At 46.8% G+C, this 19,546-nt stretch overlaps 1 protein-coding gene across 7 annotated transcripts in view; it reads left to right on the top strand.

The window, feature by feature from the left end:
• Positions 1–19,546, top strand: part of LOC127056972 (SLAIN motif-containing protein-like) — a 69,363-nt gene that overhangs the window by 34,945 nt on the left and 14,872 nt on the right. For all 7 annotated transcript variants that reach the window (XM_050965468.1, XM_050965467.1, XM_050965466.1 and 4 more), the window contains one exon: positions 12,475–12,615. In XM_050965468.1, coding sequence (XP_050821425.1) covers positions 12,475–12,615 — 141 coding nt within the window. The remainder of the gene's footprint in view (positions 1–12,474; positions 12,616–19,546) is intronic.

The raw sequence follows: 19,546 nt of genomic DNA, 5'->3' as shown, positions 1-19,546 counted from the left end.
CTGACTGTTTATGTGGTTTGGAGGAAACCTATCTCAGCAATCACTGCAAGATTTACAGATCCTTCAAGCCTTGTACTAAGAAGGAATGGGACATTTGGCTCCGAGCCATTTTGATGTAGTCGGCCTTCACCCTGACTCCGGTGCGTCGCTCTGAGTCAGCACTAAGCACCGTGGCGTCAGTGTGCAGTGACTCTTCGGTGCCTTCCACCAGCCAGCACTGCTCCTCGTTCGCAGGACGTTCCAAGAAAGCAAAGAAGAGGTCTTCTCCACCGGGACACCAGAGTAAGACCAGGGGAAGAGACTAGACCTATGTTGGGCAGTTCTCTGTCCCTGTCGGCCTCCCGGCCTCCGACTCAGGTTGAGTGGAGTAGCTTGGCCCTCTCTGTGTCAACCTCCCTGGACGTCCGGGTGCCCTCCATGCCAGAGGCCCTGCAAGCAGCCCAGGACGTTATGTCTCTGCCAGTACTAGGGGCACCACCATCTTTGGCTCCCAGTCCAGAGGCAAACCACCACTTGGATTCCCTGAGTCGCCACCTGGTTGGTACTGTTCACGGTCTAGGGAATGTTCCTCTTGCTGTTTGCTGCTTAGCAACTGCCCCGTGCATAGTCTGTGCCAGTCCCTGTCGACCCCCAGGTTGTCTGGTTCCAGGCACCACTCTGCCTTGAGAGACCGTTCCCGTTCTTTGTCTTGGTCAAGGTCCTCGTCACGGCACTGCTCCTGCAGTCACAGGTGTTGATCGCTGACACCTCGCCATTGCAGATCTATCTGTCAGAGCCGATCGCGGAGCAGCTGCTACCGGTGGTACTCGTGCTCCTCCACACTGGGATCACGGTCTCGTGGTTGGCACCATTCCCGACACTACCGCTCCTCCTGGTCCCAGGATAGTGGCAGGTCATATGCCAGTCCGGCCTCCCTTAGCAGTCATCAGTTGTTGGGACAGGCTAGTCAGGCTGAACAGCCTGCTCCGCTGGTGCCACAGCAGGTGCAGTAGCACCGGACTCCTTGACCGGCACCGTGATACCAATGGGCCCCGTGGCCCCTGATGCAGACCCCAATGGTGGCTTGCTCAGTGGCTGGAGCCTCGGAGAGACCATCAGCCTCCCTATCTCAGCCTCTTAAGAAGGAGTCGGTGGGCCGTTTATTACCGGTTCTGCGCCCGGAGGGGGACCAAGTGGTGGGGTCTGCAGCACTGGTGGGTACCCAGAGTACTGCAACCCATCCTCATTCTCCCCTCATGAGGCGATTATGGCCCCTCCTCCGCCTGTCCCGCAGGAGGACTCTAAAGCCCACCAGGAACTGTTGAAAATGGTGGCATCAAGCCTTAATCTTGAAGCCGAGGACATGGAGGAACCCTCAGACTCCCTCTTCAACATTCTCTTGGCCTCGGCACTGAGCAGGGTGGCCCTCCCACTACATGAGGGGGTGGCAAAGATTTCAAATGCCTTTTGCCAAACTCCGGCTTCCTTGCTCCCTATCTCTAAAAGGGCAGAACAGAAGTACTTTGTGCCTGCCAAGGGGCATGAATACCTGTACACCTATCCTGCCCCCAACTCCCTGATGGTTGAGTTGGTCAACCACAGGGAGAGGCAGCGCCAACCAGCCCCTACTCCTAAGAATAAAGGCTCAAGGAGACTGGATCTATTCGGGAGAAAAGTTTATTCGTCCTTGAGTTTCCAGTTAAGGATGGCGAACCACCAAGCCCTCCCTGGGAGATATGAGTTCAACTTGTGGGGCTCTCCGCCCAAATTTGAGGATTCCCTCCAAGAGCATGACAAGAAGGAGTTTAAGGCTCTGGTGGAGGAGAGTACAGCGGCTGCCGGGGAAACCCTACAGGCAGTGTCGGATGCAACGGATACGGCTGCAAGGTCAGTGGCCTCCACAGTGTCCATGAGGAGAGCATCATGGCTTCTGCTGTTTTTGGGCTATGCAGCAAGGCGCAGAACTTGTTACAGGACCTTCCGTTGGATGGCAAGGCGGTTTGTGGAACAGATGGATGTGAAATTGCATGGCCTGAAAGATTCCCGCACAATGCTTAAGACCCTTGGTCTCTATGTCCTGACTCCAGCCAGGACCAAGTTTAAGTTGCAGCAGGCTCCCACTCAGACCATCCACACTAAATATAAGCCCCATTATAAAAAGTTAAGGGACTATAAGAAATGTCCGCAGAGGCAGTGCGCCCCAAACTGGACCCTCCAAGGGCAAACAGGCAGGAAAGCATCAGTTTTGACGGGACGCCCGGGGGTAACTTACTAGTTCATACCAGGGATCCACCCACAATAAAGCTTCCCTTCTCCAACTGGTTGTGTGCTTTTCTTCTGGAGTGATCATGTCTGACCTTGGACCAATGGGTCCTCAACACTGTCTCCCGGGGCTACGCCCTCCAGTTTACCTCTACCCTGCCCGCCCACTCTCTGTCCCCATCCCTCCCAGGGGACCCCTCCCACGAGGCCCTGCTCAAGCAGGAGGTAGGGTGGCTCCCTGGCCTAGGAGTGGTGGAAGTGGTATCAGCAGAGTTCAGATGCAAGGGTTTCTACTCCTGCTACTTCCTTGTCCCGAAGGCCAAAGGTGGGCTCAGGCTCATCCTGAACCTGCAAAGCCTGAACCAGTACATGGTAAAGCTCAAGTTTCCCATGGTCTCTCTGGCCTCCATCATCCCCTTCCTGGATCCCGGGGACTGGTATGCTGCCCTCAGTCTGAGGACGTGTACTTCCACATTCATATTTTTGAGGGGCACAGACGTTTCCTCTGTTTCATGGTTAGGCAGGAACACTACCAATTTACGGTTCTCCCATTTGGCCTGTCCACTGCTCCCAAGGCATTCACAAAGTGCATGTCTGTGATAGCGGCCTACGTCAGACATCGCAAGGTCGAGATCTTCCCCTTTCTCGACAACTGGCTTGTCAAGGGCAGCTCCAGGTCGCAGGTGCGGGATCACATGGCACTCCTCCTGTCCATGTGTGCCACTCGGGGACTGTTGGTAAATAATACCAGTCCATGTTAGTCCTGGTGCAGCGCATAGAGTTTATTGGGGCAGTCCTGGACACGACATCGGCCAGGGCCTCCTCCCACTGGACAGATTTGAGACCCTAAGGGAACTCCTCAGCACAGTCACAAGGTTCCCCGTGACCCTAGCCAGATGTGCCTCCAGCTCTTGGGTCACATGTCAGCGTGCACCTACGTGGTTCGCCATGCCAGACTCAGGATGAGGTGCCTCCAGCTCTGATTGGCCTCGGTGTTCTCCCAGGCCAGAGACAGGATGGACAAGGTCCTCACTGTGCCCGAACCGGTGATCGCCTCCCTACAATGGTTGTCCTCCCCAGGGAACATGCTCCACAGAGTCCTGTTCAGGGGCAGGTCCCTATCAGTGGCGCTGGTGTCAGACGCATTGGACCTGGGGTGGGGAGCCCAAGTGGGGAGCGTTCAGACTCCAGGTCTGTGGTCTGCGCAGCACTTTGCCCTGTATATAAATATGAAGTTGCTCAGGGCAGTCCGTCTGGCATGCACGGCTTTCCGCTCGCACCTGGAGAGTAGAGTGGTCAGGGTTCCCACTGACAACACGGCCTTGATGTTTTACATCAACAGGCAAGGCGGGGCCTGCTCCTCTGCTCTCTGCCAGGAAGCCCTCAGGCTGCGGGACTTCTGTATAGCCCTCAATATTGCCTAGAAGCCCACCACTTACCAGATGCCCAGAACTCATGGGTGGATTGCCTGAGCCAAGACATCTCCTCTCAGCATGAGTGGTCACTACACCCAGAGGTGGTGCACAGGATTTTCCCAAAGTGGGGCACTCCCAAGATGGACCTGTTTGCCACACGGCAGAACCGCCGATGTCCCCGCTTCTGCTCTGAGGGGGGTTGGACGTGGGCACCATCTCCGATGCCTTCCTCCTATCTTGGTCAGGCCAGCTTCTCTGTGCCTTCCTCCTGATCCCGTTGATTGGCAAGGTTTTGGAGAAGATAAAAACGGACAGGGCTTGGTCCTCCTGATTGCCCTGGCATGGCCCAGGCAACACTGGTACGGGACTCTCACGAGCCTGGCAGTCGCCCTGCTGTGGCCATTGCCGTCCCGCCCGGACCTGCTCTACCAGGATCAGGGCTGCCTCCTCCACCCCAACCTAGTGACTCTCCACCTCATGGCATGGCTGCTCAATGGTTAGGCTGGGAGGAGAGGATGTGCTCAGAAGGGGTTCAGCGTGCCCTCCTAGAAAGCAGATGGCCCTCCACGCATCGGGCCTACCTGGTGAAGTGGTCTCGGTTTTCCCAGTAGGCATTTGGGGCATTTCGCTCGTGGCTGCTAATCCAACTCATTTTAGACTACGTCCTCCACCATTAGAGACAAAGGCCTGGCGCCCTCGTCCATCAAGGTACTCTTGGCAGCCATATCGGCCTTCCACCTCTCATGGAAAATAGCTGAGACTCGGAGCTCAGGGCGCTGACCTCCGAACCCCTATACACGGTGTTCCAGAAGGATAAGGTCCAGCTCCGACTGCATCCTTTGTTCCTCCCCAAGGTGGTCTCCACCTACCACATGGGTCAGGACATCTTCCTGCCGGTACTCCGTCCCAAACCTCATGCATCCAGCGAGGAGCGCTGCCTCCACATGCTGGATGTGAGATGGGCTCTGGCCTTTTACCTGGAATGTAAAAACCATTGAGGAAGTCCTTGCAGCTGTCCATTGCCTCAGTCAAATGCATGGGAGGTCAGCCTATCTCCACTCAGCAGCTCTCCAACTGGATCACCTCGTGTGTTCATACCTGTTACGAGCTGGCAGGGATCCCCTCGCTGCCAATTGTGAAGGCACACTCGATGAGGGCGCAAGCCTTGTCAGCTGCCTTTTTAGCCCATGTCCCCATTCAGGACATTTGTAGGGCTGCCACATGGTCTTTGGTTCACACATTCACCTCGCATTATGTGATCGTCTCCCAAACCAGGGAGGACTCCAGGTTTGGCAGGGCTGTACTCCATCCCGAGAGTCTGTGAACTCCTACCCACCTCCAATAAATAATAGAATCATAGAATATCAGGGTTGGAAGAGACTTCAGGAGGTCATCTAGTCCAACCCCCACTCAAAGCAGGACCAATCCCCAACTAAATCATCAGATATAGCTTGGAATCACCTATTGTGGAATGCATTTGAGCAATCACTCAAAGAAGAAAAGACAGTTATCTTCTCCGTAACTGGTGTTCTTCGAGACGTGTTGCTCATGTCTATTCCACATCTCGCCCTCCTTCCCCTCTGTCAGAGTTGTCTGACAAGAAGGAACTGAGGGTGGGGGGAGTGTGCAGCTCCCCTTATACCGCACCATAGAGTCACCACTCTGAGGGTTGGTAGGGGCACTTCCCTATGGGTACTGCTAGGGGAAAAACTTCCAGCACTGGTGCACGTGGAGAGCACACACACCTACTGTGGAATGGACACGAGCAACACCTCTCAAAGAACACCAGTTACGGAAAAGGTAACTGTCTTTTACTTCGACCTAACTCTGTAAACGTCTACACTAAAATGTAGCTTCCACCGATATAACTCTCCCACTACACCAGCTTTAATAACTCCACCTCAGAAAGGAGCATAGCGCTTAAGTCGATGCAGAGTCAGTGTGGGTGCTGTGTTGCTTACATTGACTGTTGCTGCCTTTCAGAAGCCATCCCACAATGCCCCACGCTCAAAGTTAAATTGGTTGAAGCGCTCTTGTGAGGACACACACCGTCAACACAAAGAGAGTAGTGTGAACATGCAAAAGCGATTTAGTTACTGCAATGAGTGTATGTCAACGTAACTTAGATCGACTTACTTTTTTAGTGTAGACTTGCCCTCAGTTAATGACGTGTAAAATCTGTTATGGAATACCAGAACAGAAAGAGAAGTATGGTAAAGCTTTTATTTTAGTAAGTCACTGGTCAGTAGGATTGTCAAAGATTAGTGCATCATGAATAATTAATGCAAAGTTAAATTTATGCAGTCCTTTCTCAGAAAAGACTTTGCATATAGAACACCCAGAGTTTGTTGCTGGCTACTGGCCAGTCCAGAGTATTTCAGGTTTGCCCTCTTAGAGTGGAAGTTAATGTCTTTGAAAGAATACTGTGCTGTTTTTTTCAGTGCACCACATCCTACCAACTTGCTACTTTTGCTTAGCTGCTGGAAATATCTTTGATGTCTTTGAAAAGATGAGGACAAAGAGGAAAAGGTCATTGTACTGAAAGTGTCTGTTTTGAAGATACAGAACTTCTGTTTATCTTAATACTTATATTGCTCCTCCTAGCATAGGAGTGCCTCACCGTCTTTGTCATAGAATCATAGAATATCAGGATTGGAAAGAACCTCAGGAGGTCATCTAGTCCAACCCCCTGCTCAAAGCAGAACCAATCCCCAACTAAATCATTCCAGCCAGGGCTTTGTCAAGCCTGACCTTAGAGGTTTTTAACTAAGGAGATTCCACCACCTCCCTAGCTGACCCATTCCAGTGATTCACCACCCTCCTAGTGAAAAAGTTTTTCCTAATATCCAACCTAAACTTCCCCCACTGCAACTTGAGACCATTACTCCTTGTTCTGTCATCTGGTACCACTGAGAACAGTCTAGATCCATCCTCTTTTGGAACCCCCTTTCAGGTAGGTGAAAGCAGCTGTCAAATACCCCCATATTCTTCTCTTCTGCAGACCAAACAATCCCAGTTCCCTCAGCCTCTCCTCATGAATCATGTGCTCCAGCCCCGTAATCATTTTTGTTGCCCTCCGCTGGATTCTTTCCAATTTTTCCACATCCTTCTTGTAGTGTGGGGCTCAAAACTGGACACAGTACTCCAGATGAGGCCTCACCAATGTCGAATAGAGGGGAATGATCATGTCCCTCAGTCTGCTGGCAATGCCCCTATTTATACAGCCCAAAATGCTGTTTAGCCTTCTTGGCAACAAGGGCACACTGTTGACTCATATCCAGCTTCTCGTCCACTGTAACCCCTAGGTCCTTTTCTGCAGAGCTGCTTCCTAGCCATTCGGCCCCTAGTCTGTAGCAGTGCATGGGATTCTTCTGTCCTAAGTGCAGGACTCTGCACTTGTCCTGGTTGAACCTCATCAGGTTTCTTTTGGCCCAATCCTCTAATTTGTCTTGGTCTCTCTGTATCCTATCCCTACCCTTCAGCATATCTACCACTCCTCCCAGTTTAGTGTCACATCTGCAAACTTGCTGAGGGTGCAGTCCATGCCATCCTCCAGATAATTAATGAAGATATTGAATAAAACCGGCCCCAGGACCCACCCTTGGGGCACTCTGCTTGATACTGGCTGCCAGCTTGACATGGAGCCATTGATCACTACCCATTGAGCCCGACGATATAGCCAGCTTTCTATCCACCTTATAGTCCAGTCATCCAGCCCATACTTCTTTAACTTGCTGGCAAGGATATTGTGGGAGACTGTATCAAAAGCTTTGCTAAGGTGAAGGAATTTAATGCAGTTATCCTCCCTGTGATGGGTTCCCTCAGGGTGCCACCTGGAACTGGGGTACCACTGAGCCCGCCTGACCCTCCAGCCTGGGCTCCCTTTACACTGTACTGCTGAGACAGGCTCTCAAGCCCCTTCCAGTGCACATACAGGTAGTGACACACCCAGCTGCAGCTACACAGAGATACTGAGATCAGCTCTGCATGGGAAGGCTTAGCTAAGGAACTGCCCAGTTACTCAAGTGCATGCCCCCCTTTGGAGGGTAACCCCAAAATTATAGTGTCTTGACTGCACAGAGAACTGTACAGCATAAGCTCAAGAAATTCACCCCCTCTCTGTGTGGAGAAAGATATGCAACAGCTTTCTGCCTACCGTTATCATTTCTGAACACTGGTTTTAGACAAAACAAAAATAAGTTTATTAACTGCAAAAGATAGATTATAAGGTATAGCAATCAGATCAAAGCAGATTACCTAGCAAATAAAACAAAAATGCAATATAAACGTAATATACTAAAGAAATTGGATATGAGTAGCAAATTCTCACACTAATTGTTGGCTTAGGCAGTTTGCAGATATTCTTAAGGCCAAGCTGCACTTGCTTGCAGCTTAAAACTCCAGATGTGACTTCCATAGGCTAGAAATCCCTCCAGCCTGTGTTCAGCTCTTCTCTCCCCTCGTTTTTCAGGTGTTTCCAAGAGTCTCCTTTGGGCGGGGAGTCAGTAGTTGGCTTGCCAACTACAAAACCAGTTTCTCCTCCCTTGGTTTTCACACCTCAGCTGCTAGAAGAGGGCCTCATCCTCCCTGATTGAACTAACCTCATTATCTCTAGACTGCTTCTTGCTTGCATATATATACCTGCCCCTGGAAATTTCCACTACATGCATCCGACGAAGTGGGTATTCACCCACGAAAGCTCATGCTCCAAAACGTCTGTTAGTCTATAAGGTGCCACAGGACTCTTTGCTCCTCTAATGGTTAGAAACCTTTGTCTATTTCAAGTCTAAACTTCCTAGTGTCCACTTTATATCCATTTGTTCTTGTGTCCACATTGGTACTAAGCTTAAATAATTCCTCTCCCTCTCTGATATTTCTCTCTCTGATATGTTTATAAAGAGCAATCATATCTCCCCACAGCCTTCTTTTGGTTAGGCTAAACAAGCCAAGCTCTTTGAGTCTCCTTTCATAAGGCAGGTTTTCCATTCCTCGGATCATCCTAGTGGCCCTTCTCTGTACTTGTTCCAGTTTGAATTCATCCTTCTTAAACATGGGAGACAAGAACTGCACACAATTTGCTCACCTCTTCCACACCACCATTGCTTTTCCCTTCATATTAGACTCCTTCAGGCCACTCAGCATCATCTCTCTCCTGGGCTGTAAACTGGAGAACCTTGATTTTGCTGGAATAAAAGGGCTTTAGAAAATTAACATGGTACACTTTAGGTTTTAGGGTAGGGTCTGGGAATGCTATGAGGTAATTAACAGCTCCCAGGCATTCTTGGATCGTAAATGGCCCATCCCATGACGCTTCCCCCTTATTGGCCTGGAGCGCTTTCAGGACCATGAGTTGGTCACCTACTCTGAAGGAGAGCTCTCTGGCGTGTTTATCATACCAGGCCTTTTGCTCTTGCTGAGCATCCTGTAGGTTTTCTCAAGCAAGGGCTAGAGAGTCTTTGAGGCTGTTTTGTAGGTTGGTTACAAAGTCCAAAATGTTAGTTCTTAGGGAAGATGTAACCCCCTCCCATTGCTGCGTTACCAACTGTAATCGCCGATGCATAGACAATATTCCTAGTTTCAGATACCAGAATGATACATGCATACAAGTAGGATCATCATATTATCTAAATCATAACCTTTCCAATGATATCTCACGTCTTATATTCTATAAAATACATCATAATTATGCCATACTCATATCATAATGACTGTGAATATGGAGCATAATGCCACACTCTCAACACACTGTGAGGTAGGGAAGTGCAGTTATTGCTATTTTATAGATCAATGTTTCTCAAACTGGAGTCTATACACCTCTGAGGGTCCATGAGGATACTCCAGGGGGTCCGCGGGCCCCGCTGATCAACTCCTCCCTCTCTCTCCCAGCACCTCCTGCGTGCTGGGGAAGGCTGTTCAGCAGCATGCAGGAGATGCTGGGAGGAAGGGGGAAGAGCTGGGATGGGGCATACTTGGGGGGGAGGGGCAGGAAGAGGAGAGGCAGGGGTGGAGCAGGGGCAGGAAGGAGGGGGTGGGGTCTTGGCAGAAGGGGGAATTGGGAGCAGGGCCTGGGTCTAAGTGGGGGAATTGGGGCAGGTCTGTGAAAATTTAAAAATCAAAATGGAGATCCTTGGGTTGCTAAAGTTTGAGAACCACTGTTATAGATGGAAAACTGAGGCACAGAGTGACTTAAGTGATTTATCCAAGGTCACACAGGAAGTGTGTGGTGGAGCAGGGAATTGAACCCAAGTCTCCCAGGTACTAGACTAATGCCCTAGCCCAGGGATCAGCAACCTTTGGCAAGCAGCTCGCCAGGGTAAGCACCCTGATGGGACGGGCCAGTTTGTTTGCCGCATCCGCAGGTTCAGGCGATCGCGGCTCCCACTGGCCGTGGTTTGCTGTCCCAGGCTGATGGTTGCTGCAAGAAGTGGCTTGGGCCAAGGAATGTGTTGGCTGCTGCTGCCCGCCGCCCCCATTGGCCTGGAGGGGTGAAGCATGGCCAGTGGGAGCTGCGATCGGCCAAACCTGTGCCTGCGGCAGGTAAACAAATGGCCCGGCTGCCAGGGTGTTTACCGTGGTGAGCTGCGTGCCAAAGGTTGCTGATCCCTGCCCTAGTCCCTGGAACATCCTTCTTCTTTTAAAATGTTGCTCAACCCAAAGGGGGCATCTTGAGGAAATGACATTAAGATTCTGCCACTATTACCTTAAGTTCTGCCTACATTAGGAAACTAACCGTTGCTTAAAATGGTTATTTAGTGATGTTTCCTCCTGAACTGGCTTTGAAAACTGTTTTTGCTTGCCCTAGATTAGCACTTAAACAGTTTTCTGTGCCATTTGGGAGAAACTATTGCTGAAAATTACTTTTAGCCACAGTTCAGTTTTCTAGTGTAGAAAAGGCTTTCAAGAAATTTTGATAATTTCTACTGAAACTACATGATCTGAGGTAAACAAGGCAGGCTGCAAATGGTGGCCTACATACAATAGGTGCATCGGAAGCCTCATGATAGACTTTTACTCGGATCTTCACTTGTCTGGCTACAGTTCGGGAGTTCAGGACCCTGTGGTTTTGTTTCCCCTTTATAGCTGATGACCTCTAATCCCTAACTCTGACAGGAAGCTGCAATCTTCACCCTACTTTAGATGTCAGTGATATCAACTCCTATTAGACAGGCACAGAATCTTGTGAGCCTGTATTTGCATATTCTTAAGGTTCTTCTCTTTTGCTGGTTTGCTTCCTCAGTCCAAACCATTATATAGGGGCAGTTATTATTAGTTTGGAATTCATTTCTCTCTCTCTCTCCATACCTAAAATAACTGTACAGGTAATGGGATCTGTATCTCTGTATTTTGGCATTTGGTTGCTTCTAGTGCATGCTATGGTAATTTGTCATGTGAATCAGGAGGCAGGCAATTGCCATGTAGAGATCTTCACACCCTTTGATTTCTTCCCCCCGCTCCCTGTGAGATTGCTTTTCATGTGAACTGAAAAGTATTTAGTGTTGTTTTTATCCAATATTTATGAAATGGAAAGAGGATGGAGATATGCTAACTAAGCTGCTAGGTTAGTAAAGTGGGATAAGAAGCTACCCTTTAGCAGTCATTCCTCTGCTGCCAAGCAGGAGGAGAAAAATACAAGGGAAGAAGGGCCAGAGTACAAACAATTCTATGTTAGATTGACTGCCATTTGCCTGAAGCCAAAGGATGAATAGTGGTGTAACCAGTTCACCAAAAACGACTAGTAGGTAAGGAAAATGTCTTTTGCCAACAAATGTATGCTAGTAAACTGCTCTGTATTCATATACTTTATCCCGCTATAAACTATTGGAATATCTCATAAATGTACTGTGGGAAAATATTGACTTTCCAAACTTACATCATTAAACAAATGTTATTAGGTAAACTTTCACATTACAAATCATGAATGCTTTCATTTGAAATGATTTTTTTTTTCATTCATGTATGTGCCTGTAGTAGAAATTTCTCTCCTTAATCAGAGAGAGAGCCTGCTAATTTGTTTTTTATCATTTATATTACGGCAATGTAAAGATCCCAATCAAGATTTCATTGTACTAGGTGTTGTACAGATAGATAAAAAGTTTCACAGTCTTGGTTTATGACAAGATGCAAAAAGTGGCAGAAACAGGGGCGAGGAAAACAGAGGATGAGATAGCAAGTACCTAGTATAAAACCTACCATTGCATAAGGATATTACGTGACCAGCTTGTCTCACATAGAACAAACTCACTGTTGTAATTCTTCAGAATTTGAATAGTACAGGAGGGCTTTTTGCCTTCCATTGGGTCACTGAGATTAAACTGAATGACTTTTCGCTCAATCAGTGAATCTGTGTGAGAGATTCAGATCTTAGCACTCTTATGGCCAGATGTAAATGCCATAGCAAGTTCTCCTGAGATTTCACATTGAGCCATTGGCACTGCAGCATTACCTTTCTCAAAAAAGTGCAAAACAGTAAATACCGAGAGAAATGTTCTGGCAGCTATTTCTGGGTTCAAGTCCATATTAAAGAATGAGCATTTCTCCTCCTCTCGAGAAGGCCACAAAGCACCATGCCAGGCTCTATCACATAAAATATACTGATAGATGTGGAGCACGCTCTCTTCTGCAGCCATTACTGACTTGTGTAAATTATTCCTAGCAAATAAGCTGGGCCACCTCAGCTCTGAACTTTATCTCTTTGTGTCATTACTGGAACTGGCATTGGAATAAAATTACGTAGTTTATCATTGGTTCTGTGTGGGCGTCTAAAGCATTTTCTGCTCCTCATTGTTCTGTGTTTGTCTCTTTTCCTATTTTCCTGAAGGTTACTTGAGCATGCATTCTGCACTGAGCTCTCAGTCCTCTGTAGATAGTGAGCTGAGTACATCTGATGACTCCATCTCTATGGGATACAAGCTGCAGGACTTGACTGATGTCCAGGTTATGGCACGCCTACAGGAAGAAAGTATGTGACAGCAATTTCCTTTCTGTTAGTCTTGTAATTTAGAATTGTAGGGAAATGCAGATAGATTTCAACTGTCCAAACATACAAGATTTTAATAACCCACTTTAAATTTACTACATTTTCTTTTTATAAGTTAACTTTAAATTCTACAGCTCTAAGGTGTCCACCTACACCTGATTGATAAGATAACATTTTCAATTCATGACACTTAAGCATAAAAATGATGGTGGAGGTGATTTTTCAAAGGTCCATACTGGAGTTAGGTGTCTAACTACCATTTGTACCTTTGAAAATCTTACTCTGTGCTTTTCCGTTGACTTTGCTGGGAGTTGGATTAGCTGAGAATTCCAGTCACTCTCTTGCATAGAATTGCAGAGGAGGAACAAAGAAATGTGGAGCAGTTAGGCTACATAATAATTCCATTCTCCACTTTCTGTAAATCAGATTACTGCAAGGTGATGTTTAAGTTCGTAGGTAAACCTTCTGGAAAATATTTACTTCCTTTGTACTGAGGTTTTACAAAGTTAAAACCACTAATAACAAATAGTAATTAGAACAGGAGACCAAAAAGCACAAATCAAGGGTTTCTTTTGCATTGAATAGCACTTTATTCCATCTATGTTTGTGAAGGAAGGTACTCTACAGTGTGAGTAAAGCATCAAAATCAAAAGCCGCCCCTCCTCTCCCTAGTACATTGTTCTTTATGGTCACTTCAAAAACATTTCTATTAACAAACCTAATGTCTCATATATGGTATTTCCAGTAGAGATAGAAAATTGTTATTACCATTATACAAGGCATTGGTGAGACCTCATCTGGAATGCTGTGTGCAGTTGTGGTCTCCCATGTTTAAGAAAGATGAATTCAAACTAAAACAGGTGCAGAGAAGGGGGCTACAGGATGATCAGACGAATAGAGAGCCTACCTTAAGAGAAAAGACTTAAGGAGCTTGGCTTGTTTAGCCTAACCAAATGAAGGCTGAGGTGAGAGATGATTGCTCTCTATAAATACATTAGAAGGATAAACACCAGGGAGGGAGAGGAGTTACTTAAGTTAAAGGTCAGTGTTGTCATTTGAACAAATGGACGTAAACTGAGTAAGCTTGAATAAGATGAAGGTTTCTAACTGGGGAGTGACGTTCTGGAACAGCCTCTCAAGGGAAGCAGTGGGTGCAAAAAAACTTACCAAGCTTAGTCTTGAAACCAGTTAAGTTTTTGGAGGGGATGGTACGATGGGACTGCCTACAATGGCATATTGCCTATCGGCGACTTCTGGTAACAGGTATTTCCAGGGGCCAGAGATGGGAGTCTAGATAGGGAAGGCCCTGAGTTACTACATTGAATTCTTTCTTAGGTGTCTGGATGATCATGGTCGCCTGTGTGCTCAGGGTCTAACTGATCACCATATTTGGGGTCCGGAAGGAATTTTCCTCCAGGTCAGATTGGCAGAGATCTTGGGGTTTTTTTTGCTTTCCTCTGCAGCATAGGGCAAAGGTCACTTGCTTGTGTGAACTATGGTAAATGGTGGATTCTCTGTGACTGGAAGTCTTTAAATCAAGATTTGAGGACTTCAGTAACTCAGCCAGAGGTTACGGGTTTATTACAGGAGTGGGTGGGTGAGGGTCTGTGGCCTGTGATGTGCAGGAGATCAGACTAGATGATCATTGTAACTGTGCCGTAGGATGCCAAATTCAGGATGAACTGCTGAGAAATAGGGCAAACACAACCCAAAACTGGTGGTTATTCTTTTTATAAGATATATACCAAACCAGCCACGAAAGTAAACTCCTGCTTCACCACACTGGCTAACAAGAAAGCATAAAGGCAGTTTCCTCAGGCATTCCAGTTCTTATATCACCACCAAAAACACTGGATTCAGAGATAAGTGGTTCTTTATAAACAGTCTCATCAAATAATAGGTTCTTCTGATCCCGAAGGACCAATCACACACCCAGGTCAATATATAACTTAGATTTTACCCAAAAATCACGCTGGTGCCTATCCTTTAGTACAGGCGTGGGCAAACTTTTTGGCCTGAGGGCTACATCAGGTTTCAGAAATTGTATGGAGGGCCAGTTAAGGGAGGCTGCGCCTCCCCAAACAGCCAAGCGTGGCCCGGCCCTACCCCTTATCTCCCCTGCTTCCTTTCCCCTGACCGTCCCCAGAACCGCGGTCCTGACTACCCCCCATCACTCCCATACAACCCCTACTCTCCTTCCTGACTGTCCCTCCGATCCCATTGAACCCCCCTGTTCCCTGCCCTCTGACCGCCCCGCCCTCTGACCACCACCCTGAACTCCCCTACCCTCTATCCAACCCCCCATTCCCCGCCCCCTTACAGTGCTGCCTGGAGCACCGTTGGCTGGCAGCACTAGAGCCGCATGCCCAGAGCACCAGGACAGGTGCCTGGCTTGAGCCATCCATGCCACCGTGGTCAGGCTGGGCTCTGCAACTGCGCCGGCGGCCTGGCGAGCTGAGGCTGCAGGGCGGGAGCAGGGGGCAGGAGGGGCCTGTGGGCCAGATGTGGTCCACAGGCTGTAGTTTGCCCACCTCTGCTTTAGTATCTAAAATCTAAAGGTTTACAGTAACTCCTCATTTAATGCTATAGTTATGTTCCTGAAAAATGCAACTTAAAGCGAAATGATGTTAAGCAAATCCAATTTCCCCATAAGTCAGAGGATGGAATATTTCCCAGGGAATACCTTACTGCTAAAAGCCTTACTGAGCCTCAAGGGTTAACACATTGTTGTTAATATAGCCTCACACTCTACAAGGCAAGCACGAATGGAGGGAGGGGAGACAGACACACACACCATGTGTGTGAGAGAGTTACCCCTTTAAGTACACTGACCACACTCTAAGTACATTGTCTTTTTAAGTAGATCAGCAAGTTGAGACAGCAGGTGCTGCCAGCGAGCTCCCTTCATCCCAAGCCCTGTTGTGTGCCCCCCTACTTTGTGGAGGTGGGGTACTGAAGCAGGGGGGAGGGAGACACTCTGACAGCACCCTTCTTCCTGCCCCTGCACAGCAAGCAGGAGGCTCCTGGGAGTAGCTCCAAGGCAGAGGGCAGGAGCAGCACACAGCAGTAGGGGGAGGGACAGCTGAATTTCTTTGCAATTGATAGCCTGCTGGGCAGCTGCCGCACAGGGAACTTAGGGGGTCTGTCGGCCCACCCTGGTTCCAAGCCCCCACCAGCTAGCTCTAATGGGCTGCTCTTCTTGCAAGCAGTGGACAAAGCAGGTGACTGCCAAACAACATTATAAGGGAGCATTGCACAACTTTAAATGAGCATGTTCTCTAATTGCTCAGCAACGTAACAGCATTAACTGGAACGACTTTAAGTGAGGAGTTACGGTATTCATAAAAAGAAGGAAAGATGAGACTTAAAATTGGTTAAATGAATCAATACATACAGTAATGGCAAAGTTCTTGGTTCAGGCTTGTAGCAGTGGTGGAATAAACTGTTGGGTTAAGTCAAGTCTCTGGAATACATCCACAGCTTGGATGGGTCATTCAGTCCTTTGTTCAAAGCTTCAGTTTGTATCAGACAGACAGACCACTCTTGCAGACAGCCCCTGCAACCTGAAGCAAATATTCACCAGCAACTACACACCACAGAAACACTAATCCAGGAACCAATCCCTGTAACAAACCCTGTTGCCTACTCTATCCCCATATCTACTCTAGTGACGCCATCAGAGGACCCAACCACATGAGCCATACCATTAGGGGCTCATTCACCTGCACATCTACTAATGTGATCTATGCCATCATGTGTCAGCAGTGCTTCTCTGCCATGTACATTGGCCAAACCAGACAGTCTCTACGTAAAAGAATAAATGGACACAAATCAGGAATGGTAACATACAAAAGCCCGTAGGAGAACACTTCAGTCTCCCTGGACATTCGATAACAGATTTAAAAGTAGCCATCCTTCAACGAAAAAACTTCAATAACAGACTTCAAAGAGAAACTACGGAGCTACAATTCATTTCAAAATTTAACACCATTAATTTGGGCGTGAATTTGGGACTGGGAGTAGCTGGCTTACTACAAAAGCAATTTTCTCTCTCTTGGTATTGACACCTCCTCATCAATTATTGGGAGTGGACCACATCCACTCTGACTGAATTGGCATGGTCAGCACTGATTCTCCACTTGTAAGGTAACCCTCTTCTCTCCATGTGCCTATATTTATGCCTGTATCTGTAATTTTCACTCCATGTATCTGAAGAAGTGGGTTCTTTTACTCATGAAATCTAATACCCAAACAAATCTATTAGCCTTTAAGGAGTACTCCTCTTTTTTTTGTTTTGTTGATACAGACTAACACGGCTACCCCGCAGATAGTTTGTAGCAAGGTTCCTCCAGAGGTAAGAAGCAGGATTGAAGACACAATGGAGGTGTTCCCATGGTCTTTTTTAGCTTTTGTCATGTGGAGGACATCCCATTGTTCTTACTGTGGAAAATTACAGCAACAAGATGGAGTTTGGAGTCCCATGGGCAAGTCACATGTTCATGCCCAGTTTCCCTTAGTCATTGCAGGATGCATTTACCTACACTGCAGACAGCATGTTTACATGACAGTCCACTCAGTGTAAATGGGTGTCTCCCATGGTCCATTGTCAACCAAGTGTTTCTTGATGAGACACTAAGTTTGAACAGTCCCTCCAAGATGGGCGTTACCTTGTGGGCGTTACCCCAGGAGCAAACATTTGAATCCAAATATAGAGCCAATACTTATAACTTCACATATAAAATGATACGTGCACACAGGTGGCATAATCAGAACCAGCAAGTCATAACCTTTTCATTGACTCCTCACTCTACAACCTTTGTACAATATTTGCTGCAAATATATAACAGTGGTTGCAATAATAATCTATATGGTCATATTTTAGTCAGATAATGTCACACCCCGAATGCAAAATTGATGTAGGAAGTGGTATCCCAGACTTTACTGAATGCATCAGAGGAATTTCCCATTCTTGGTTCTGTATTACTACAGCTTTGAACCCAATATTAGAAGTATCAGTGTATAACCAAAATGGTTTTCTAAAATCACGTTTAACAATATTGTTGAAACCCTTTACAAACCCAAGGTAAAACTTGGTTAGACCAATAGTGGATTGGATCTGCTCTTGCAATATAATGCCTGTATGTTTCAAGTTCTCTTCCAAGAGCTAAAGAAAATAGCCAATTTATTTATATAAGCTCTGGCAAATGTTTGAAACCCAATTAACAAGTCAATGCAGATATTAACTTTCCTCATAGTGTAGGAATCTTGGCATTTAGCCATGAAAGCAATATGTTAGTGTGCCTCAGTTTCCCTTCTGATATAGCGCATTAGGTCTGCAATGTCTTTTCTCCTATGTACAGTTTCAAGATTAGTTAAGGCACTAACTGAAATATCAGTATTACAAGGTCTTTTAGCATCAAGTGTGCTCTTATGTATCACTCTTAACGTGTCCAAGGGTTTTTCCAAAAGATTAGGCACATTGTACATTTTTACAGTTCTTGGTATTAGCAACACATTAGTCACAAAAGTTAACATTAGCATTAATATTAACATCAAATTCATTGCAGGTGTATGTTTACAATCATTTTTGTTATGCCACACCTTTGCTCAATACCATTGGGGTTTTGGCATTTTAGGGTTAACCTGTGGCTTTTATTTGCAAGGTTTAATCTTTCCCTTCCTCTCTGTCCAGTAGGGTGAAAATCTGAGCTCTCTTGAATAACAGAACCCATTGGCTGGATGGGTGTGTCCTCTTTGCTAACAACTATGTGCAAGTCTTTCTCTCCCCAGTCAGGTAATTTGCATCAACACAGACACGAGCTTGTTTTCTAGTTTTCAGATCCTCAGCCTTTGCCAATTCCAAGGCTGGACTCTGTCGTAAAGCAATTCCATCCATTTTCAATACCATGTTAGACTCAAGGTTCTTTTGTCCTTCCATTACCAATCTCTGCTTCCACATGGAATCAGATGTCAAGTCCACTAAAAGACTACAAGATATATCCAAAGTGTCTAGAGATGAGAGTTTACCTGCCATCCCCTGCATCCTTGTGGGTTCAGTCATAAGGCTATTATACTCTGAAAAAACAGTAACCCAATCTTTCCTCGGTACCTTTGTCACAGACTGCTTACTTAAAGAATCAACATGGAGACATTCATGTCCCAACAACATTGTCATCCCAACAAGCTGGCCAAACACAGCCACTTAGTCATAGGGCTTTTCAAATTCCCTGACAATTTTCATTCCATCTAAAACCTTCTCAAAGCTATCCACACTGGGTCTTTCCAAAGCAAAGTCAGTGGATCTATATACCTTAGAAAGACTGGCAGTTAGGAACTGCAACAAGTCTCCAAACAAACTGTTGCTTTCTCTATACAGTGATTCACCCTGAGTTAACTCAATCAAATCACTTCCACACCCATCAGTTGCAGCAGACTGCTTCCAAAAACTACCCTGAAGATTTTTCTCTTTAGGAATCTTTCCAAGCAACAACCCATTTTTCACAGAAATTCTGCCCTTACCCGTTTCACCTAGGACCTGCTCTAAAGGAACATTTTTCTGAGCAACAATAGACTTTCTGGGTTTCACTTAAATCCAGAATCACCTGTGTTACACCAGGGGGATTTTTACAAAAACCCCTTTCAGGTAAATTGCTAGACTTCATAGTCACAAGATTAGAAGCATCCTTGTTACAAGTGTCCACACTGTCAGTAGGTAACTTAGTCAGATTACCTTCGTGCTTTCCTTGTGCCCTGGCTATGATATCAACCTGGTTAAACAGAGTTAGACCTTCATCCAGCAACAGGCAAAATAGAAGCACCAGAATTGTCTGGTCTCTAGTTATGACACCAACTGGATGTGACCTAGTTATAATGTTATTCTCCCTAGCAGACACAAACTTAGGAAATTCCGTTC

The sequence above is a fragment of the Gopherus flavomarginatus genome, chromosome 8 (genome assembly GCF_025201925.1).
Source record: "Gopherus flavomarginatus isolate rGopFla2 chromosome 8, rGopFla2.mat.asm, whole genome shotgun sequence".
Taxonomy (NCBI): domain Eukaryota; kingdom Metazoa; phylum Chordata; order Testudines; family Testudinidae; genus Gopherus; species Gopherus flavomarginatus.
The sequence above is the reverse complement of the archived record's forward strand: the minus strand, read 5'-3'. Positions and strand labels throughout refer to the sequence as shown.